We start from the raw sequence: 24,727 nt of genomic DNA, 5'->3' as shown, positions 1-24,727 counted from the left end.
CCAGGCACAAGTCGTGAAAGGATGATTTACTGGCTTCAGCAGCTGCAGGCTGTGGGAAGACTACATCTCTTGCATCCCCAGCTACACGTTGTAAAAGACAGGTGACCAAGTGGTACAAAGTCAGGTCACCAAGTTTTGAAATACTGGGGACTATTCCTCCTGCTACACCAGCATCAGGTTGTGAAATACCGACGACTACACCACCTGTTACACCAGTCACACATTGAGAAAGACAGAAGACCGTACCAATTTCTACACCAGCCAGCGGTTGTGGCAGAGGACCACACTGTAGAGGACAGGGGACCAAGTTGTGAAAAACAGGAGACTATTCCTCCCGCTACACCAGCATCAGGTTGTGAAATACAGACGACTTCTCCACCTGTTACACCAGTCACACATTGAGAAAGACAGAAGACCGTACCAATTTTTACACCAGCCAGCGGTTGTGGCAGAGGACCACGCTGTACAGGACAGGAGACCAAGCTGTGAAAAACAGGAGACTATTCCTCCCGCTGCACCAGCATCAGGTTGTGAAAAACCGACGACTACTCCACCTGTTGCACCAGTCACACATTGAGAAAGACAGAGGACTGTACCAATTTCTACACCAGCCAGCAGTTGTGGCAGAGGACCACGCTGTACAGGACAGGGGACCAATTTGTTCCTCCTACACCAGCCACAAGTTCTGAAGGACAGGGTACTTCAAACCACTGGTTGTGAAAGACAGCAGATTGTCCCAGACAAGCTCTGCGGCATAAAGTAAACACAAAACACAATATTTTAACAGCTTTAGTATTTTGAGATTTATTTACACAATAGCCTTCACACATCTGAAAATATACAATGAGTAGTGTGGATTATTGTTTAATAGTAAATGAGTGAAAGACACGGTATCCAGATGGACTTGCTGGAATGTTAAGAAAAGAAAGTCATGATTTCAAATAAAACCTGCCAACAGGATATTTTGTGAGACAAACTCTGCATAGATTAATCACACATTGGAAACAAAACATTTAAAAGACTGCTTATACATAGATTGTGAACCCGAGCTGTTTTTTCCCTGTTCGGTGTTAACTTATTACCTTGTGATGCGCCACACAGACATTGAACCTTAGTTTCGCTGATCAGGAATTCTGATAGTTGTACCAAGCTTTCACAGATCATTAGGTCACGACGCCACAAGTCCAAAAGTGCACAGTCTATCGATTCACAACCTACATGTAATAGGCATACTGGCACTCATAAATGACTACTACAAACTCTGCAATTTCTTATATCGTGGGTTTAGGAGTATTACCTTCTGATGCTTGAGCTGAAGGGCTAAAAACTCTTATAGAATCACTGTAGGCCTGGTTCCACTACAGCAGTTAACTGTTCGGATTTGCGTACTTTCACAGGCTCTGTGGTTAGATACCATAGCCGAGCCAACAAATTGCATTGAAATTAATCAAATGCCTGTGAAACTGTTTACTGTCACCCAGTTTGCTGCTGTAGAGGAAACTAGGGAGTTATCAGACCTCCCCCAAAGGTCCCTTCAACAACCTACAAAATGTGTTCTTGATAACTCGAGGCACCCTCAGCTTAGTACTGAGACAGAGACAGGCCATGAATGTACAACATAGCAAGGAGTCTGAGTTTTCGAGCTAAGATTAGACGTATCCTTAGGAGTCACCAGTTGATGGTATTCCATTCCTTCTGTAGAAGTCTTGTTGGACAATGGCGATCCTTGCATTTTTCCTGTCAGGGTGGTCGATGAATTTATCAAGGCGGTGTCCATATTCCGTTGAGGCAAGGGAGGGAACAATTTTGATTTTTTCCTGAAAAATAAATCAAATGTTATGTACTTTTATACCAAGAGTCGGACTTTCCATTGCAGCACTAAAGTAGCAGCTATGAAGTGGCAATGATTTCTGTTGTTTCTTTTATTATCAAACATTCAAAGAACCAAGTTACTCGCTCACTTTTCTGGACTGCTACCTGCGATTTCAAATTATTATGTGCAACAGTAGTGGTCAAGAACAGGTGATCACAGTGACCTGGGATGAACCCCGCAATTACTGGTTTTATCCCCTGACGGGATATCTTTTTGTCACACATAAACTAGCACCTCAAATCAGTATTGTATCACATGAAGGCAAAGTCGCCACCAGAAGGCCAGGATCATTCAATAAACGTACCTCACTATTTACTACCAGTCCTCTAGACTTGGCATGCTCTCTGTCACAGCGATGTAATTTGTTATTGTAGCCCTCCTCCTGTTTGAACAATCTGTCATAGGTGGATGAGGTATAGCGGTCCTGAAAGGCATGGTCATGGATACAGTTGACGAAGCAAAATATGAGGACAAACTATAAAGCTAAATGTGGCTCCATTCCACCAAAAAACTTTGAATACTACAGTGAATTTATATGCAAATTTGTACGGTCGCACGAATTCCAAAACACAAACTAAATTTATTTCAGACAATGTCATAGCCACGGTCAAGGTGCAAACATTAGCAACTTTGATGAACCCCTTGCTGCAGCATTTTTTATCAAACAAGTTTTTATGATAAAGACATCTGTTCATGCAGTCAGTGGTCCGAATGGATAACAGTATTAACACTTTAGTTTAAACTTTAAGCGGTCAAGTTACAATCAATGTAATGTACTATCTGCATCTCTTGAAAAGATAAGATCAGGACAGGCCTAGTCAGGCGGCCTATGGATTGCACTTAGTCATGCTATACACTCTATATGCAGAATGAACAGGAACATAACACTCAGCACACAAGTGTATTACAATGTATGAACTTAAGAGTAACCCAGCATGATTCATGATCGGAATCCATCTTGTTTCCAATGTAAACAAAACAAACCTTTTTGTCAGAGTTGAAAAACACCCGTTCCTTCGGTTCCTGCCGGTGTGTTGGGACAAACGAGTACGCTGATAATTCACAAGGTCTTCCTTTCAAATTATAAACGTCAGTAGGCGTTTCTACGTGGATTATGTGCTCTTCTTCTTCCATTTTGGCGGAAATAGTAAAACTTCGGTGAGCAGATTTGTCGTTTCCAGGAAGCACCTGTTTTGGCCGAGCGTTGCCGAAGTCTCACGGAAAATACCGATGTTGAGCTAAAAATAGAAAATTTCAATATGGTGGCCAAAAAATATTTTGACAGGATTTTCGGTATATTTCTGTTGTTTATTCACTGATTTGCTCAACACCAGTGTTTGGAGTGAAGATAATGTAAATGTGGTTGATGCCAATAACTGAATGAACCGTCATAATTGCTTGAACAAGCATATTTTCGATCATTTTCATTATTCAAATTCAGTTCTATTCTAAATTACACACTCAAATGAGTCATACCCGGTCCCGTGTGTGATGTACATGAATGATGAAGATCATTCATGACATGATGACCGTGAAGATAGTTTCATTGGTTTATGACCTACCTAACCTATCGCTGTCGTACAGTGACTGCCTGAGTGTATGATCACTGTATGTAGGCCTACGCCCGGGCCCTAGGTCTATATAATTATTTATAAATAGAATAGGCCTACACGGTCATGTCATGCAAAACATTTTCGTTGCCCACATCTGGAGGGCTAACGCCACTCAACAGTGGGCGACGTGATGTAGCAAACTTCATGCCGTGACTTGAATATGACATGTAGGATGAGTTATTGTCGCCTCCCTCCGTCCATGACTTGCAGAATAGAACCTGAATACGATTTTGGTTCAAAAACTTCTGACCAAATAGCGATGTATTCATACTCTTTCCAGTCTTTGTGAAATAATCATAATCACAAGAAAAATCTATATTTGTTTATGATTTTATGAAATTTTTCTTCTCTTTTTCAGCATTTGGTGACCAATTCTAATCATCAAGAGAATTCGAACTGAAGTTTACTCCCAGGAGGAATTTGATTATTCTGGACAAGATCTAGAAGTCTGATTTGATTCTGATTGTGTGAATTGTTGTCAGTCATAATTTGTTATTCTTTGGTAATGCTATTTTTTAGTGAATGGATATTTTTTGCTCCACCATTGACTGGTAATGATCGTATTATTCTGGATTTCCTTCCTGACCATCAGAAGAATAAATAGGGAACCAATTGTTGTCTGGAATTGGTGTAAAAATTCTGCGAGCGCATCCTACCTATTGGTATCGAGGACGATGGGGGCGTGTGTTTGTAAAGATAAAAATGATACAGAAAGACTTGATGGGGGATTACCGCGTCACCATCACCATGATGTGCAGTCCCAAGTTGGCACCAGGCCTGGTCACATGAGTAGAAGCCATGTGAGCACCCAGACTGTGGAGGTATCGCCAAGGGACCGGGCAGTTCTAGCCAGAAAGAGACCAACGTCAGAAGTGGACGAACTTGTCTTGGAAACGTTGGGTCTGATCAGGACACTTGTGGACAAGTAAGTTGTCATGTCAATTCAAGGTCGCTGTTTATTTTTATAGTTTCATTGGTTCATGGAAATAATGTCATGGTAAATTATTGCAATTTTTGTTGGTTTGTGCATCAGGCCTGGACTCCCTTCACGCTTTTTGGGGAAAGAGTTCTTCACTTTTTTTGCAGGATTGAGACGATGTGTATACATGTAAACCTTCTTGCAATCCTAGCAGATTAGTGAATCACTGAATGAATTAATCCAAATGATTACAATCTACGTAGTCATGCTATTTCTACTGTTTTTTTCCAGTGACCAAGAGCCTCCTGAAGCCATGCTTACCCTGCATAGAATAGCTGAGAGAGAGTCGGGTTGGCTGGCCGTGGTGAAGTCTCTCATTCGCATCATTCCTCACGATGACCCACTTGGACCAGCTGTTATCATTCTGCTGTTGGACGACTGCCCGTTACCCAGCAAGGTTAGTTGATTATGCAATGATACCTGAGGTACCATCAGGAATTAATTGTCTCTTTTAATTCACATAGATGACCTCACTTGTGAACTTAGTTGTGACCTTGAGCCAGTCACTTTACTTCTTTGTTTGCCTTGTTATTATTGATCTTTTTGCGTTCCAGGAATCTATAGCGAAGTTGTGTTCAAATCTCAGGCTGAACTATCAAGCATCGATAAATGCCAGAGAACATCCTCAGAAACATAGGAATATTTGTGTGGTGCTTGGTTGTCTTGCTGAAAAACTTGCTGGTCAGTATCAAATACATATTTACAGGAGCACCACATTTTGTTAGCTCCTATTTCAGGAAATTTAGGGCCTTAAAAATTAAAAAAAAACTAAATTTGTTCCCAACAAAATCCAGTCTGACAGAGTGGTATTACAGAGCAAACAGCTTTCGAAAATTCTGGTCCATCAAGTGAAAGGTTTAAAAAATTGAGTGCCTTGGCTAATGTGTTATATCCTGTTCTTTTCAGGACCAATCAGTGTTCATCTCTTGACAAAAGATGTACTAGACTACCTCTTTGGGAACATGGTAAGAGTATGAGTTTGGCTCCCATGTGAAATCTGTATGGAGCAATACCTTTTTTTTCATGAAATGAGAAAGGAATTGGAATAACTTGGATGACTGTAACATCTCGCAGTTTAGTTGGAACCTTAAAGGTTTAGAGTATTGGATTTTTCATGGCTTTTTTGTGCATTTACACAACCTTCTAGATACGTGACACTCATCATATAACTAACAATGTGGATAGGCCATGGTGCATATTCAGACATCAGTTGTGTCTTCATTTTATTTTCTGGATGTAATGAATTCCGAACTTTGTCTTTACAGAATAGCTTATGTAATGAGTGTGTGACTTTGCACTCGCTCATCGCCCTGGAGAAGTTTTCGCAAACAAGTGAGAATAAGGTGACAATTTCGAAAAAGCTGAATGAAATTGAACCCAACCTGTTAGAATTCTTCGAAGATTGGTGCAATCACTCGTCATATACAAAACGAGAGGTCGGCTTCTGCGCAAGATGGTGCTTGGATAATTTATGTAAGTACACGCAGAAATGTGGATCATGTTACAGGAAATAGCTTGGAACATTTTTACATTTTCACCACCCACGAAAGTGCACTTTGTGAAATAAGGACTAAAATATTATTAGGTGTTTTGCATTAATTTTACTGCTTTTCATTACAGATGTGCGAGAAGGTCGGCCGTTTTCCTACGAGAGAGTGAACAAGTCGATAGTGAATGTGATGCTGAATGACAACGATGTCAGTGAATATCTCAAGTTGTCTCCTAACGGCTTGGAGGTAGGCGTCTAGACCAAAGTCGTCTTCTTCAGCGTTCACTCTGCACTTTGACTGGTGGCATTAGTCTCCAGGGAGTATTTCTCCCCCAAGGTGGGATGAGTGTTTTTGCGCGCCACTATGGTTTAGTGGTGCACAAGATGTGTTTGGCGTATGACATGTTGATCTTCAGTTTCATTTTTTTTTAAATTTCATTTTTTTGTTTCTTCAGGCAAGATGTGATGCATCATCCTTTGAGAGTGTACGATGTACTTTTCAAGTTGAAAGTGGTGTCTGGTACTACGAGGTGAAGATAATCACGTCAGGAGTCATGCAGATAGGCTTTGCTACAAAACATAGTAAATTCCTCAACTATGTGAGTACACAGTCATAAAAGTAGACTAGACCTCTCCATAAAGGAGACCCTAGAGACGAAGCATCTCCAGAAGTAAAAAAATACTGTGCGGTTTATATTTGAGAAAAACTTGTCTGTCCGTTATAAAGCCATGGCATTCTTTTTCAGGAGGGTTATGGCATCGGGGATGATGAATTCAGCATAGCGTACGATGGCTGCCGCCAGCTGATCTGGCACAATGCGCACAGTGAGGCACATTTGCATCCTTGTTGGAAACCAGGTATGTATGTGTAGTTTAAAACTCTACCAGTAGATGGACCTGCATTTGTGCTTGCTTTTTCGGAGGACATTTGCCAGTCCTTGATGGACGCTGTTTTCTATTAGAATCTAAGTAGCCTGTTCAAATCAAGCTGTTAGACACTGATGTCTGCACCAACTGTCAGAGGTATTTGAAACAACGCACAAAAGAAATCTGACCACGTTTGACTGGAAATTTGTTTCCACAATTCATTACTTAACTCCGAAAGATAGTAATCCTTGCAATGATGGAGATCCTTGTATGTATGATATCCAATGTCCAAATGAATGTTTTGGGTATCAATTGAAGAAGACCACACAACTTCTAGAATAATGTCTGTTTATTTCTTTTTTTCATGTTTTATTGCAAATAATATACAGTGCATGTGTTGTTTCACTGAAATAAAGAAGATCGAATTTAGACAACAACAAGTTTCGTCTTGTTCTCAAATTCAGATGAGGCATTATAATGTATACCGATGGTCAGTCCTTCTAAAGCAGCCCTCTTTTGCTGCTATCAAGCTTTTGGTGATTAGTTAAGCCTTGAATTCTAGCTCTAGGTTTATCCTACTAATCTACATGTTCTGCTGTTCCCTCAGTTGTCATGCTTTCTGTCCGTGACCTAGAAATTTGGTCCTGGGAGTCCTCGGACAGTTTTCTTTTTACTTCCTCCACCTCATTCAGTTCATACCGTGTCTTCTGCTTCATGAGTTCACCAACTAATTTACGGAGTTTGAAGGTTGCGGAATGGCGGTTCGATCGCTCCATTGAGTGGGTGGGTATTCCTATACTGCTGCGCCGGCGGCCCCCACCCCCTGAACAGTTGGAGATTTCACTCCCTGTCAAACTAATTATAGAACTTCGCCGATTATTATCTGGAGTTGGCGGTGTTTGATCTCGTTGTGCTGAATTCTCGGTGACTTTATTTAACATGAATGTCCATTTCGATGCGGCAGACATCTTACGTTGCGGTCCCGGGTTTGCGTCATAGTTTTTTTCATTGAGGATGATTGCATACATTCCTTCCTCTTTAGGCACCGGGATGGAATCCCCATCTGATATGCTTCCAAAAGCTGACATGTCAACCGAAGTACTCTTATTAAAACTCTGTGAGGTTTTCTGCAATTCTGGTGTCGGGGTTAAATAGCGCTGAGACATATGTCCTTGGTGTTTGATCAGTTGGGGAATGATGGGGAAAACATCAGATTCGTCGTCATCTTCATCGTTTGATACACCTCTTTTCGTGTTCTCCAAGTTGCGGAAAAACTTGTTCATGCGTATTTTGATGTCCGTTGATTCACGTACCAGCATCTCATGAGTGACTGGGCGACGAGTTGATGGCATTCCCCCAGTACTTTGTCTGCGTGCCTGAAGATCAGAATGTGGGCGAGCTTGGCCGATAGATTGTCGCCTTAAATTGTTATGTAATCCTCCGTTGGGATTATTTTCCTTAACTTTAAAGCTAACGTGTGGCTTCCCGTTTGATATACGCGGTGTGGGTATTTCACCATTCATCGTTCGTTGTGACGTCACCTTGGACACTGATTTTGCACTGTTCGTAAGCCTGCTGCTACCCCGTGGACTTTCATTTTCCACCATTTGTTCCCTATGCAATATGCTATGTAATGTTGTCTTTTCATCTTTAATATAACCATGAAATTTCGTACCAGAAACCTTCACCACAGGTTTTCCAGAAGCAACGACCTTTTGACCTTCATTAGTTTCAAGGTCAGTGACGATGATGTCAATGGTTGGATTGCGTGGGGTCCACGGGAGAATATTTGGGCTCTCCTTCCGGAACACTTTATCCTGATGCCTGCCTGTCGAATTAGCACTCGAAACCAGACTCAGTGAATCTAAGGAGACGGATTTCGAACGTGGTCTCTTTCCAACATTTTGGATATTTTCACTGGAACCAGGATCAGGCGTGGCTGTAAACAACCCTTGCTCCGTACGATATTGTTCCAATTGCTTCATCATTTCACTCTGTTTCAAAGTCTCTCGCGCTTTAGCCACAAGTGGCGTCACCTGTGTCGCATCGCCAACAGAACGCCTACGTATCGCATTCTGTTTCTGCAAATACCAACCCTCGACGGGCTCTTTTAAATACTGTTCTGACTTGGCCACGCCGGCTTCTTCTAATGAAAAGTCATAGTGGGGATTTGAACGCTTTTTCGTCTCCAGCGTGTTCTTTTTCTTATCATGCTGCATTAGTTTAAACTCATGTCGGAGTACGCTCTTATTATCGTGTATCAAACGTAACTGTCTCGCTTGCTCCCGACTGAGAGTACCATTGATTTGTTGCAAGCGGTGTTCCGCCCTTGCGTTCTTTACGCCGGTGAGTTTTTCCGTGAACGAATGTTTCCGTACGCCGTCTATCTTTTCGTTTTTCTCGGCTGCGGCTCCGCTGTCGGCTTTGGCACAGCCGTCGTCTCTTTCTTCATTCATGATGATGAAGTTGCCTGCAAAGATAATGAAGATTCGTTGCATGATAGGATTTTTTGGGATGAATTTGTGTTGGTTGGAGGTAATGTGGTGCCCCCTTTGAGTCTGAAAATATGAAGAAAGTTTTATAAGTTAGGTTTTAATTTTCTGAAATAGATATATGAAAGATTATGCTTTTGATCCATACCCCAGCCGCTTCGTGATGTCTGACCTGTGATTGGCAATTTAGATAGTTCCGGTTGCCAGTAATATTTTGTTCAAGTGATAAGTGAACAATTTGTGCCAGTGAGGTCAGAAACTGCAGGCTTTTCAACTCTGGACAAGGTCATTTCACATTCTCTTTGGCATGTTGACAGCTTATAAACTTGAGAACGGATTTTTTTAAATTTCACAAAGTTTAAATTCGATAAATTTATAATTTTAAGTAAGATTTGATAAGAAAGAATTTATTTTGCAATCTTGAGCTGAAGAATTACAAAAACGCCCTGTACCTTGAACTTGAAATATAGCAGTCATCAGTATTTCAAAGGGTTTTTAAACACATAACATTTTGGTACTTGTACAAAGCCTTTAATCCTGATCTCCTTTCAAATTTAGAATTCCATCTTTTCAATTTTTGATGATTTTGACAGGCATTGTTAAACAATTGTATTTACCAACTACCATTGGGTAGTAAGCAGCTGTATATTCCCTTAAGAGCTTTTCGAATGCAAGCAGACTTCTTCAGTACTCTGATTACACCGATATGAGGCCATTTCTTGCACATTTTGTAGGTTTTTGAAGGAAGTGATTTGGGGGATGTTTGAATCTGGGATTGAAAAGATATGACAAACATTGAAAACCAAATTTTATGTTGGAAAATTGTACTACATTTGTTTGAGTGTAAGGAGAGCTAAGGTCACATTTTTATGGACAGTACTGTACCATCAGACATCAATAGGGTAGGCTGAACCTCTTTCTGATTCAAAGAAGGACTTACCATCAATCGATGACCGTGTCTCCTCCCAAGTTGGCCTCGGTTGAATTTTGTGAATCCTTTTAACACGACCGAGATACCCTCTCCCAGGGTACTTCATTTTGAGTTGTTAAAATCCTTTCCTAACTACAGGGATATTTTTTGAAAATTTGATTTTGTTTGAACCCCAGAATAGTCAGGATAATGCATCAAATTGATATTTGGTCTATGTTTCTGTCCAAATTTAAATCCATTTTGTTGAAGCTGTGTGGAATGAAAATGAACCAAAGTTCATTTGATACTAGTCTAATCAAGATCTTCTTTGAAAATGACACAATGATGGGTCTGAAATCAATATTGAATCAATCCTCTCCATGATCAGAATCTTTGCTCCGTAGCTTCTCCTCGAATACATATCATCATGAAAAAGTAGCCATGACTCCAATGTTTCATTCATATATTCCCCGGTACTACGCTGTATTGGCACTAACATGCATTTCGCTACTTCAAAACCTCAGGCCTTTCTACTACATGCACTACTAAAATACAACACGGACAAACAAAAATTTCCCTTAGAAACTGCAGTCAGGGAAAGCCCGCCTAACTTAGCACCATTTCAAATTTAAAAAGCAATAAATTCATGAAATTTTCCTAAATTTTTAAGTGGATTAAACATTCGACACAATGGCCCAGACTTGAGGTTTCATGTCTGCCATCAAGCGGCATGTTTTAAGGATTAATTTCTCCACATTTTGGCCCAGTATCTATTCAGATATTCGTCATTGTTTTGACGAAGGATATGTTCTCGAAGTAAAACTTTTAAAATATTGGAAAAATAGATTATCTCCCACGAATATTGAACAGGTACACAGGGGGCAAAGGTTAAGGTTGGTCTATTTTTCTTCAATATTTTGATATGTACTCTGAATAAGTTGCATGAAGTAACAATATTACATTCCACTTCCGGTTCAAAAGTCATGTTGGATTGTAATGGCGGAGTTCTGCCTTTCATTTGGATCAGGTTTCTTTCTGTAAGTTTGTTGATTGCGTGATGGTTTTAAATTGAACGATGATGGGATTGTTTCTTTGTGGCATTATCAGGAAACAGCTTTCTGCATCAATTTTTGACATCTCACAAGAGAAAGTGAATAATTTGTTTTAGAATGTGCTTAAAATAAGCGCCACTAAAGTTCTAAATATTTCTGGCATGTTTATTTTGTGACAAAAATGAAGCGACAACGAGCCAATAGGAGCTATTTTCTATTGTATATGCCACCTGCTGTGAGATTTTGGTACCAGGTACAAGACAAGGTGCTGCAGTGATGCTTTACTTACATATTCTTTGTATGTTAAAACTAACTTTTTAGTCATAATGTTTAGGCTGGGTGGCAGATATTGCCAAGGTAATTATTCTGCGATTACTTACCCATCAGGCCAAGAGATGTCATGAAAGGATCTTTTTCCTTTTCGTTTTCGGTCGGAAGCCAATTCAATGATAACATGATGATTTGTTTTCGTGTTTGTTTGGATTCCAAAACTGTCTTGTCTATATCACAGCTCTCCTCACTGTTGACTATATCAGCCTTGCAAGAGCATCACGATCAGACGGAATCATTTATTTATTAGGCCTGTTCAACACAACTGAGCCAGACAGTTTTAAGTCTTGTCCAGTTCTCATATTTCTCATATCCATGCTATGTCCAGATTTGAAATGGATTTTATAAAATAGTTGTCTAGTTCAATTTCGATTACTCAGTATTCCAGAAGACTTCTTAACAGGAAAATCTCAATAAACTGTATATGAAATGCGTTACACTTTGTAATCCAGTATTGGTCAGTTATGATGTCGTTACACTTGATGATAATCTCCATGTTTTTCAGTTCGAATGGCATTTCCCTGAACGTGATCAATCGCAAAACTTGTAAAACCTTCGATGCAATCAGGTAGTTTTGGGTGTTATATTGCAGATTTCGACCTTCTAAATCCTAAATACCTCAGCCAAATGTCAGTTTGTTGAATACATGTCAAGTCGGGTTGTAAAGTGTGATGTATTTTACCCACGTTATTACAACTCCCTTTAAGAAGCCTGGGTTCCAATTAGATTGTTCAAATAGTCCATAAATTGATGTATTCTTATCAAAGTTTGGGGAAAGATTGGTTAATCCTTTATTTCTCTGTCTATTCCTTCAGCACTCATAGGGAACTTCGACCCTTAAATACCTTCAGTTGTCCAAGAATGTCTGCTTATGTTACTGTGACAGTTGTCAAGGACCGATATTGCGGGTATTGTCTCACAATTTCTTTATTCCTTCCTTCTATCTCTTGTACCTATTGACAGTGTTCCTTCCTCGTTGATTCTAAAAAACGGCCTGAAAGTTAAAAGTCCTCCTTAGCACTCAGGGATGAATAAGGATCATATTTTTGCTATGAATCTCTCATTTCGTCCCAAGTCACCCTTTATATGCTGTCATGTCACCAAGTCACATTTCCTGATAGTTTGCCGTTAGTCCTCTTTTTGCTAGGTGTGGATCTGAACCGGTGTCTCTTGATACTGTCCTGTTGACACCTATCTCTGAGTCACCTCTTGCGCTGTCCTCGTGATGTCACTAAGCCACATCTGGTGGATTGACCGTCAGTTCTTAGACTTTGTGAGCCGACCTTATTCCCTGCATTATCCTTTTGGCCAAATGCTTCAAAGCTGGTATCACCGCTGCTAATATTCCTTGTTCCTTGACCACCAGTTCCCTTAGAAATGTTTTTTTGTCTTTTTCGTTTGCTCTATTAGTCATAAATTCATGGTCGTTGACTGTTATGACTGAATGAGACCTTCAAAATACCGAAGTAAACCCGTCTGCTGCAGTACTTTCAATAATTGGTAATCAGTCGTCAAATTATTCCGATCAGTCATTCGACAAGAAGACACTATACATATAGCGTTGTTTAAGTCTGACACTAGTATGTTCCAAATTGTTTAATGCTATCATTATCATTATATGACCATCTCTGTTATGTTTGAAGCCTTTCCTAGGCCTATGATTGGATTAGATTGCCCTAGAGAATGACTTTTATCTAGCCAGGAGGTCTCGGAATTCGGTAGAGTTCTTTGTTGGCACAAGAATGCCTGATTTACCTGAGTATTCTTGAAGGAGGCCATGGTTGCAATTATATTTACGGGGTTGATTTTGGTGGGTGGACAGTACTGTGCCCAGGGGTCCACAACTTCAAAGGGGACAGGTTTTGCACATGAGCAATTAGGAGTGCTGATTACTTTACTGAATTGGACAATTTTTTGTCAGAAATGTGAGATATCACGCTGAACTATTCAGTCATACAAATAGCAACTGTAGATTATTAACTTCAAAATTGGCTTAATTAGGTCAAAAATATTGCTCTATCATTGTGATAGATGTACTTTAATGTACGTTTTGTCGCCAATGAGCTTAACTGTTGAGTTGTCAACTTTCTTTCAATCAGCAACATGGTCGGCTAAAGTTTGGACAAAATTTCCAGACTTTGCCCCCATCCAAATATCCAGACTTTTGCATCTGCATGATCCCGAATAGGTATACCTTAGTAATGGCTTTGTTACCTTGATTACCTATCAATGCGCATAAAACTACTGATTCAAAGTAATAGCCCGTTCTACACGAGGACAGTTGGAACCGGCTTCGAGCCAGCTCGAGGCGGGTCAGGTTAATTTTTACCGTGTAGAACGAAATCAGAACCGTCTCCAAGTGACCTGACCCGAGGCGCGTTAGCACTGCAGTCTCGAGTCACTTGAGGCGGGTTGGAGCCACTTCAAGACGCTTAATCTCTCATGTAGAACCGATCTGGCCTCGAGTCACTTTGCGCACGGTACTAAAATCGAGTAGTGCGGTATATAGCAGTTCATGAAAACACGCGCCACCATGCGACGGGTTAGTGGTTTAAGTGGCCTGAACTGACCTGGGGCCGGCAATTTGATCCGTCTCCGTGTAGACAGCGCAAAGCCAGTTACAGGTGATCCGGCTTCAAGTGGCTCGAGGTGAGGAGGGCTAAAACCGTCCTCGTGTAAAAGCAACTATTATTACTCAGTCCTGAATTTGAAATGGGGCAAAAGCGCCTGTGAGGTCAACTGTTGAACTATCAGCCCTTAAAACCTGTGAGGGATGGGCTCTACATTTCCAGATATTACATCTTACTTATCTCCCTTCTAATGGTTTTAATTTGGCACTTCACTGGCCTTGTAGAATTTAATTGCAAGTTCACAAAATCACTGTGTTGGGAAAATTGTCTTCATTCAGTGGTTTCTTTGAAATCTTTCAAGCAAGTTCCATAATATAAATGAACTCATCTCTTAATAGGACCTTTTCATGGTCATCTGATTGAAAAAGTAAGTGAAAAAAAGATAATACCCGGTAATGGAAACCCAAAAAATCTTTATTTTGGGCTATAGACTTTTGGTTATGTGATCTCAAATATGGCACCTGCCGTTCTCTGTGCATATCTAATCAACTAATGGTTGCAACTGCCAAAAATTAATCTCTATACCTTGGAAGAAGATATATCAGCACAAAACAATGTTAAGAAAGTCTCTACGTACCATTTACAGTATTGTCAGTCAACCTTTAAAGGGTCAGCCTCCGTTCTAGAACACTTAACAGGACCAAATACAAGCTACAAGTACAAGCCTCCAAGTTGTGAAAAAAATATGCCTATCAGAAATAATGTTGGTTTTGAGAGATTATTTTTAATACTCACTACTAATCACCTTGCTCTCAAATTCTTGGTTTTGAGTGAAAGGTTTGTTTTGATGGCATTGTGTTCAGTCTTTGAAAATGAGTAGGCCTAGCCATAAGCCATTGGTAATTAGTGTCCCTACCGCTTCAGTCATTAAACCTCCCTGCTGGACCCCACAACTAACAAGGGTATTGTAAAATCTATTTTTGTTCTTGCATACTTGTAAATTTAGGTCTTGGTTAGGAATTTTCCTACCAAGCCTATAAAACAATCGATGTGTCCTGAAAAGGAATTATTAGGTTTATCATTGTTTTACCAACACTTCTTGTGACCTATTAGTTTAGTTTTAAATTATGCAGAGTTTGTGACCCAAATAAGATTACGGTAAAGAACTTCACATGTCAGTTGTGCAGTTGAAACACCAGTGCAATAAAATACGTAAGTCATATTCAAATGGATTTTTCAAAAGAAAGAATTTAAAAATGATGGTATATCATCCTACCTTTAACATGCTTGATGTATTAATTGCAAAACAGGAAGAACGTGTAGTCCCTGAGAAACATCGGCTGGGATTAAATTGTTATTCACAAAAACATGTTTTCCACAATTTTGGCTTGTTTTGTTGTGTGGGTAAGGTGTTAGTTTTTCACAGTTTGCAGGAAGGTTCTTGTCACCTGCCACAAATGTTCTTTCGTTGAATTAAAGTTAAGGGGAAATGTGTCATTTACTGGCTGGAGCTATGATGTCAATTTGGTAAAGTTCAGGTAGCTATAGTGTGCACAACTTTGTCACAATGAGTGAACGCAAAGCAGAAGAATGGGTGATACTGGAAAATACCAAAAGAGGGGTAGACTCTGGAAAATACTGGGAGAAATAGTTCTAGAAATATATTAGATTACCTTCAATATTCAACCCTTGTAATGAATTCTCCTCTGGAATATCATCCAAGAACTGCAGACTCTTCCGCAGATATCCCAAAATCTTCAACTGCTTGTCAAAGGATTGAGCACAAGATTTCTCATGATTTTGATCCATGGTGGTGAATATATTGATAACATCTGCGGAAGACAACTTCACGTAACCTATCCGATAATTCTAGCAAACTGCACTACAAAGATTGTACAGTTTCGTTGATTCTGAGTAACTAGTTAAAATCCTGTAATCATTTTGTTGCTTTGAGTGTCCTCACCTTGCTTTTCATTCCAGCCAGCTTAAAATAGCAAACAGTCTCTGTGGTCTTGTCAGGCAGATCTTAACAGGTCCCCTTCGTCTTACGCTTAAATACTAATTTGCACATCTATTCCTGGTTTACAAGATGATGTTCCTTTGGGACTGCATGTCATGCTTCATCACTCTTCCTTCAAAAACAGTCCCTGTAATCTTGTCAGGTCGATCTTAACTGGTCCAGTATCATCGTAAACTTTTACAGTTCTGCACATCCTTTCCCGGTTCACAAGATGATGTTCCTTGGGGACCGCATGTCATGCCTCATCACTATTCCTTCAAGCCCGATAGCAAGCAACCCGTGTGATCTTATCCAGCTGATAAACTCCAGAGTGGTCCCTGTCATAGGCTTTTCCGATCAGCTCAACCATTCCCTGTTTACAAGGTGATGTTCCTTGCGTACACCATGTTATTCCTTGCTACAGACAGCCTAATGGTTAAATCTTTTTATAAGGGAAGTCATTTGATCTGTCAACTCCTTTGAAATGTTGGCATAAAATATCCAATTCTAAAGTTTTGTCTGAGGTACTTACCTTGTTTTTATTGAGAGGGGTCTGCCCGGGGCTATGAAAATTTGTTTTCTTACTAATGACTTATGCTTGTCTAGTAGGCCTTTGACGTCAAACTCGAGGATCACGGTGCTTTTTCAGTTCGATGCTCATTTTTGTAATTGTCTGTCATGCGAAAGGCAGTTTACTTTGTTTTTATTTTTCAAGGTGTAAATATGTGCTTCCCTGTTCATGCTTTTTGACGTTTGGCCTCTTAAAATGTTATCCTGGTCAACTGAGTTGTGAACTAACGTTGGTGTCCTTGTCCTAAAATCAAATGTTTTCCTGCCAACTTGACTTCAAGTGCACGGTTCTAAGGAGTCTCGGTTTGCATGCCCCTACGAGTCCTTTGGATGACCACCACAAACAAGCAGTTTTTGTCTGATGCAATCATGATCACAGGTCAACTCGGAGCGATTTAAATCAACACTACTTTGCCAGTCACATAGATGAGTAAGCCTATCCACGAGAGACGTGAATTAGTTACTTTGTCAACCACACTGTCTACATGATTTCAGTATACCAGAACGATTGCATTCAAAACATGACTAGACCATAACAGTCTACCAGTTCGATTGATTTATCACCCTGGGCATTGGTTACAGCAAATGAGCTTACCGTAACAATGAAGAATACCCGGTATTAAACACAATACTGTAATTTTATCGATTTATCGAACGGTTCAGTGACTGTCCTGATGTGGACTTCACAAGCCAATCATCAGATTGGTAAGAAAAATGAGTGAAATATGGATTGTACGTTTTTGTTTGTTTGCATTCACCTTGGTGATTATTTCAATAACATTCTGCCTATCTGGTTTGGTCTTTATGATAAATGGAATTACCGGTCGTGCAGATTTATTGGCTGAGCAGTTACTGTTGAGTCTTTTTACTATATGAGATAATTTTGTTATCACTGTTACCAGGTAAACCCTTGTCCCCTGAACATGCTAGAGAAGTAACTTGCACATGTCCTTGATGCAGGTATGTTTTTAATTGCACATAAGACATTTGAACTTTTTCACTGAACAATGGGCGAATCGTCACATAAAAAGGGAGTATTTTTGACAATCGCAGAGTAAAAGCTTAAGTTTGTTCAGCTATTAGTATTCCCTTAACCTCCAAACAGCTCTTTGGATTGGAGGGTACCTTGGTTTCTGTAGCATCAACAAGGAGTATCACTCCCCCTGGATCGGATGCAGATCCATCGCAATTTAACTTCCCAGGCAAGCCTGGTAACCATTTGTACTCCTGTGTAGAAAGAAGTAGTGACAGCAAGTAATGGACATACCTTCAATTCCGAAGTCTTCCTCGTCTCTCAATTCCTCTCTGTCCTTTGTGTTCAAGACATCCCAGATTAGTTCCAAGTGCGTCCCCATCTTTGAAGCGCCCTCTTTTGCCTCCTTAATATATGGAACTTCAGGATTGTGCAGCATCGCAACACCTGTCTTGGTGTCGGTCAGTTGTGTTCACTCCAAGCTGTCTTTTGTGTCACTTTATCCATAGCTGCAAGGATTTATGAACAAGTAATAAAAAACCCACAACCGCACCAGGCCGTGCATGCACTGCAGTCTCAAAAGTCAAAATTTCATGATGCGTTTCACAATTTCCTTCTCTATCTCTATATCATTGTGCCTAAAGCCTTTTTATTGCAATGGAACATGGAAAATCAATCAATCCGATCACATTTTTTAAAAGAAGTTAGTCACATGCTTGTGTGACCGCTTAAATAGTTTTAGTACAAGTTTCTCCTTCAGATATAATCCGTCTGAATCTGCGTTTTCCATTTCGAATGTGTGCATCTCATAAATAACTGTATCGTTTCATTTCCTCTGGCAAAGTTAATTGCCTAGTTTAATGTGTCATTTATGTTCCATGAAATTGGCCAAGCATAAATCATTGTCTGTAGGAATTACACATTTTTTGAAAAAATTTTTATTTGAAATTTTCAAAAGTTTCAGGTCTCCCTTAATCATCCTGTGTAGGTGATAATCCAAAACTTACGGACTGGAAATCTTTCTCGAGTCTATTTCATGACCAACATGACTAATGAAAAAAATGGACTGATTCCTGATTAAGAAATCCTGAGTGATCTTGCCTATCAATATAGAAGAAGTCAAATTGATTAAAATTGTCTAATCCAATTATGTCATTGGCTTACCTTCTAAGGGATTATCTTGTCCAAAATGCAGTTCACTTGGGGAGTTAATCGACTTTTGGTTTTCCAGAGAAAGATTTCCTCATTGTCAGATGTATTGATCATCATGGTTATTTTCCTAAGTTCTCTTCGAGTTCATTTCTCCTCCATGGCTTTTGGAAAAAGAAAAAAAGGTCTGTTCTAAACTTGTCCAGGCAAATTTCACTCGGGCTATTTTGGTCTAACTTTGGGTATTAAACCCTCTACACATGTCTTTTGTTTTCAGCCCGGCAACATTTTAATCCTGTAGAACCTTAATCAGCTTGACCAAAATATTTGACATTTATTGGGCTTAGTTTTAGAGAAGTCAGGACTAAATGGCGGTGATTAAAATGGCTCATAAAAGCAACGATGGTGTTGTTGTGTACTGATCCAAGCATTATTTACACACAGAACTTGAAAGGTTAATTCCACAGAATTTAAACGGCTTTAAACAAAAAGGACAGGAAAATATTGAACTCTGAGTTAAGCCTTAAACTGTAAATGAAAAGTCGCTAGAGCCGTCTTTTGAACCTGCAGGAAATGTTTTTTAAGCTTTATCATCGATCTGTGGCCAAACTGGAACACTATAATGTTAAATCTTTTAATATTCCTTGTAATCATCACTTAATCCCAAAATTAATCTTATACTCACAATACTTTACCGTAGTTGTGTTGATGTATTTAGAATTTGATTTGATTTGTTGTCGTCATTTCATTATCGGACTAATATTTTGACACTTAGTACAAATTAAAATCTAAATAAGTTACCAGGTGTCCAGCAGTGATAATCTGTAGTTAATCCTATATCCCGTGTCTTGGATGAAGTAGTTGGACATGTTTTCCATTATAAAATAGTAACAGATTTCGGAATGCTGAATTTATAGCCTAGGATAGGCCTTTTTAGGAAGGACTTGACCCCTTGTAGTTCTGAAATACTGAAAGGTACTTCAACCTGATGACAATGACACCTATGGTAAGTTCAAAACTGGTGGAACTAGATATTTTTAATGTATTTTTTAACCACTCTGTCATGGTTGTCTCATTACAGGTGATATTCTTGGCCTTCTCCTTGACGTGGACGGTGAAAAGATTGTGTTCTCACTCAATGGAAAATCTCTCGCTCCAAATGGAAAACTCTTCAAAAATGCAAAGTAAGTTTGTGTTCTGGAGCGATTGGCTGTTGTCTGAGAGGCAAATATACCGTGTCAATGTCTTTTTAAAAGGCGTTCGAGGGACCCGGTACAAAGGACATTTTACCTGCCTGTAAACAGACCTGTATATATAAACAGATACACAAGAGCTGGCTACACGCCGACACATGTTTAAATGTCTCTTTTACTTCTTAGTATATAACTATTCACTCTTGTACGAGGAACCATCAATCAAACCTGGTGTTAGTTCCCTAACTGCACTGCTTGGTCACATGGAGACCAACAATTGGAACAGGGCCTCTTTTTACTCCGTGATAAAAAGAGTCCTTGTACAAACACAAGTAGTGCTATTCTACAGTAAGAACTGATAGCAGAGACACCTATCAGCTGCTATGTGAACAATAATGTGGCCCATCTGGCTCCTGCCTGTATTTTCCTTTTGATTGACTCAGTGGGTGTGCTTTGTCATTTGAGTAAGTTGGAGGCAGCAAAATGCATGCGTGTCACTTTTCTTGTGTATCTCTCTATTCTTGATATCAAGAATACAATAAAGAGTGGTCTTTATCAATTCTTGATATTGATGATTTTAAATTGTGACTTCCCTTCCAATTTCAGATCAGGATTCTTTGCCGCAGCCAGTTTCATGTCATTCCAACAGTGTGAATTCAACTTTGGCCTATACCCGTTTGCCTCCCCCCCAGCCAGAAAGTTCAGCACCTTCAACGAACATGGCTATCTCTCTGACGAACAGAAAGTGATCCTGCCAAGGTAAGTCAGACACAACTTTCAGGTTGATGGACTCTAAGTTATTATGCCATAGTTTGGCTCATCTTCGGCAGGTGGCGTTTTTTTCCAAAAGACGAGATATTTGTCTTCGGCCGGCAAAGAGTTACAGCGGGGTTGATTGTGATGTTTTTTGCATTTGTTATCTTTTCAGGCACAAGAAGCTGGCCCTTCTCCGGGCAGTTAGTGTGAAGGAGGACTCTTGTACTCTGTGTTTTGATAACCGAGCAACTGTGATATTACAACCCTGTGCTCACACGTAAGTAAACAATGTCCTGCAAGTAGTTATTGTGTCCTCTGATGAAGAGCATGATGGAAGAAAATAAGACGAAAGTTCTTATATAGAAAAATTGACAGATCTGCCCTCTTCATTCTGCTCCCTTAACAAGTGGTGATGTATCATATACATGACCACCAGTCGTGATGTACCACATTTGTTAGTTTCCAACTCATACTGCAGATGGCACCATAGTCGACACCTCTGCAAGCAGGACCGCCTCTCTATTGAGGACATTAATTTTGGTCCCAAATTGATCATTTTCATTCAATTCCACCTCTGTAGTCAGGATACCTCTCTACAAAGTGGTTCTTAGTCCCATGGATGTCTCTAAGAGAGGTTCGACTATGGTATTTTCATTGTTAGTGTGTCTGAAGTTTAAATTGGGGTATACGGGATACCTGTCACATCCTGAAAAATACCATTTCCCCCTGATATTCTGTGCTGAATAAGAATGCTTTTCTTACTGCAGGGGCTTCTGCATGACCTGTGCCTTACAGCTGGAAAACTGTCCTTTATGCCGCGAGGTAATCACTGGGAGAACGGAGGCATCTTAGCAGCAGGATTCTTGTCGCAGAGACAATTGGACAGCTGACTTCACTGCTGGATGATATTTGAAGGGAGACTATAGGCAGGAGCTAGGGGACCAATTGATGGTTTAGAGACACCTATTGGCAGCGTTGTGTAGCTTATTCCGGCCTGTCTCTATCCTTCCTATTAACTCCCTTTAAGCCTAGCCTCACATCTTGACCAGTGTCAAGTACATGCCCAATATGTTACGCAGTCTGTCTTAATTGAAACCGTAAGAGATGTGATATTTTGTTTAAATGTCTATATTGTAGCGACGAAAATATTTTCTCAATTCTTAGATACCTGTAGCTAGGCATCGGCTCAGAATTGTTTACAACGAAGGGGCTTGGTGGCTTTCACATATTAGTGTTGTAGATAAACATGCCTATTTTGCACTACGATCATGATTGCTATTGTAGATATGGTATAAAACCTGAATACGCTCATGGGTTGTTGTTTTTGTTGATTCGTAAGTCTCCCCTCCCCCAATTCCCCCCCAATGAGGAACCTGCCAATAGGGGGCCCTGCAGGCAAGTGGACCATGGTTGTGATGAGAAAGCCATTTCCCGGGTAAATGAATATTGAATATTCTCTACATGGGGGAATAGCACCAAAAATATTGTTTTATTGGTCCTTAATTCTATTTTGATGAGTTTTAGGGAGAAAATCAACAAAACTTAATTTTAATGGAAAATGCACTGGAAGTGTACCTTTAAGTACTGGTGCTGCCATCTAGATTTTAAGTTCTGCAGGTTCGTCAATTTTTTAGTGTAATATTGATGGGTAGATTGCTTACTGTCTTATAATTACAGAAATCATTGTGGCCATCTTGTTTTTTTAAATCGCTACTTTGGCGTACCATGGTGAAAAATGCAAATTTAAAAGGGACACAAACCTTTCTGGGTTTACTGAAGAAGCTGGCCTATCATCAGTGAAATAAAGCAGCCAATGAAAATGTTCAGGTTTTTGGTTTTGACACCTAGTCTGTGGGCCGATATAATTCAAGGCCAGGGAAAACCTTGCTTGTTGTGTTCATCTAATGTTGATACTTGTACAAAAAAAGTAGTAATTTATTGTTTGTGAAGTGATGAAGGTAAATATGAATACAGTCCTGATCAGTGAGCAGGAGCAGCTCTGGACTAAACGCCCTGAAAGTCCTTATAAAGGTAAATATAAATACACTGTACAGACCAGATCAGGGAGCAGAAGCCGCTCTGGCCTTGTTGCTTTGGCTCTCAGCTAGCAGTTTAGGGGCTGCTGGTTCTAACCTTATTGTCAGTGTGAGACGCTAGGCAGGGTGTCTTTGTCTAACTTGCCAAACTCCACCCATTTGTATAAATGGGTGCCGGTCAGAAACGCTCAAGTTAAACATTGATATGCAGCTCATCCGAGTTCTACTGAAATGTTTCAGTATAGAGTTAAAGTGGGAAGTTGACAACAAAGTGTGCCAGAGTCGATATGTCGTAGTTGATGTCACCATGCTGCACGTTACTATAGGGACAAATGCCACATGGATGAGTGACGTACCTTTGACCACCTCGATGGCAGATCATTCTGGTATGGTGTCCTCTGCAGGCTCTTTTTATTGTCTGTGGTTATGTATAATTGACTGAATCTAAGGTGCCAAACAAGACTAAATTTATGCTTGCAGTCTTTCATTTCGTGCAATAAAAATTGATTTACTGTAAGTTTGTGTAGTTTTGGGGGTAGTGGATTGCCATTGCAAATTGGAGACTAAAGATGAATACTTCTTGTTCACAGAGGTAAAATCTCAGATGTTGACTTAAAGGGACTATATAGGCAGCAGCTGGGTAGGCAAGATACAGTTACATGAAGGCGCCAATAGGGGTCTCTCCCATCTCACAGTAAGTGAAAACTATTCACACATGTACGAGGATAAATGAATCAAACATGACCCAGTGCCCTTACTGTGATGATGGCCAAATCAACCCCCCTGCTCCTGCCTATATTCCCCCTTTAAAATAGTTTAGCCAATGAGGGGAGATTTCTTGGGGGATTGAGAAAAGCATACATCTGAATTTTATCATAGACACAATGTATATTTGTAATAATGACACCATCTTGTTGAAGTGGACCTTATTTATTTGTTTTTCATGTTAATGGCCATCCATCTTTGACACTGTTAATGATTTGGTGGAAGAAAGTTATTTTGTAAATGATCATGCTTGATGATGAAATCAGTTCATTAGTACAGTAGTGAATTAAATTGTTCCTTTTTGCCAACTTGTTGTTGAGTTAGTTCTTTTTTCCAGAGTCTTTCACGGAGTGTGGCCAGTTTGAGAGAGATATACTGCAGTCCATCAGAAATCTACAATATATCTGAAGGGACTCTCCACAAAAATTGATGCAAACTAGGAGTACTAGAATCTACACAGTGCCCATGATAATATTGCAGACTACAATCAATGTGTGGCATATTCACCTAAAACAATATGCTAATGCAAACGCTATACCATATACGGTAGACGGTAATAAAGGCACTGGAAAAAAAGGCACTGGAAAAAAAGGTACGGGAAAAAAAGGCACTAGGTAAAAAAGCCACTTGGAAAAAAAGGCACTGGGTAAAAAAGGCACTAGGTGAAAAAGGCACTGGAAATAAAGGCACCAGGAAATCGCTATACTAGGTAAAAAAGGCACCAGGAAATCTCTAGGTTCAAAATTCATTTGGGGTGCCCCCCCCCCCCCCGTGCATTTCTATATGTGTAATGTGCTATGTGTAATGTGCTTCCAAGTCTTTCTCACCAATAAAACTGCAATGAGACTCATCAAGAATGTTTTGCAAGATGTCAATAGCCACTCTTGTGAAACTATTGTATCTAGTAGAAATAGGTTATTGGTGAGGGAACCCTGAATCTAACTTGATTAAACTACTGGACCAAATCGGATGATCTTTGTATTATTTTTTATAAGGATTCCCTGCCTATCCAAGCTAGTTTTTCTGGTCGGAGGGTACTGAAAATAAGCTGTTCCGTTTTTTTGGACCACCCAGTATTCTGTTGATGTAGAAAAAAACTACACATAGAAAT

At 39.9% G+C, this 24,727-nt stretch overlaps 3 protein-coding genes across 3 annotated transcripts; 1 reads left to right on the top strand and 2 right to left on the bottom strand.

The window, feature by feature from the left end:
- Positions 1–776: 776 nt before the first annotated feature.
- LOC135495479 (cilia- and flagella-associated protein 90-like) lies at positions 777–3,076 on the bottom strand. The gene is made up of 3 exons (XM_064784166.1): positions 2,858–3,076; positions 2,178–2,297; positions 777–1,817 (listed from the first exon to the last, which is right to left on the bottom strand). The coding sequence occupies exons 1-3, from the start codon at positions 3,005–3,007 to the stop codon at positions 1,662–1,664; spliced, it is 426 nt and encodes a 141-aa protein (XP_064640236.1). The 5' UTR covers positions 3,008–3,076; the 3' UTR covers positions 777–1,661.
- A 37-nt stretch (positions 3,077–3,113) lies between these two features.
- Positions 3,114–23,924, top strand: LOC135495478 (RING finger and SPRY domain-containing protein 1-like). Its single transcript, XM_064784165.1, has 13 exons — positions 3,114–3,166; positions 3,845–4,411; positions 4,697–4,862; positions 5,020–5,146; positions 5,372–5,430; positions 5,731–5,938; positions 6,086–6,201; positions 6,410–6,553; positions 6,701–6,812; positions 19,948–20,050; positions 20,666–20,818; positions 20,988–21,092; positions 21,583–23,924. Exons 2-13 carry the CDS (start codon positions 4,041–4,043, stop codon positions 21,665–21,667), a joined length of 1,749 nt encoding a protein of 582 aa, XP_064640235.1. The 5' UTR covers positions 3,114–3,166; positions 3,845–4,040; the 3' UTR covers positions 21,668–23,924.
- On the bottom strand, positions 7,187–18,099 carry LOC135496027 (uncharacterized). Its single transcript, XM_064785130.1, has 5 exons — positions 18,012–18,099; positions 15,849–16,007; positions 15,205–15,230; positions 11,656–11,812; positions 7,187–9,291 (listed from the first exon to the last, which is right to left on the bottom strand). Exons 1-5 carry the CDS (start codon positions 18,097–18,099, stop codon positions 7,400–7,402), a joined length of 2,322 nt encoding a protein of 773 aa, XP_064641200.1. The 3' UTR covers positions 7,187–7,399.
- Positions 23,925–24,727: the final 803 nt, after the last annotated feature.

Source organism: Lineus longissimus, chromosome 11, assembly GCF_910592395.1.
Source record: "Lineus longissimus chromosome 11, tnLinLong1.2, whole genome shotgun sequence".
Taxonomy (NCBI): Eukaryota; Metazoa; Nemertea; class Pilidiophora; order Heteronemertea; family Lineidae; genus Lineus; species Lineus longissimus.
This window is presented reverse-complemented; position numbering and strand designations above follow the sequence as displayed.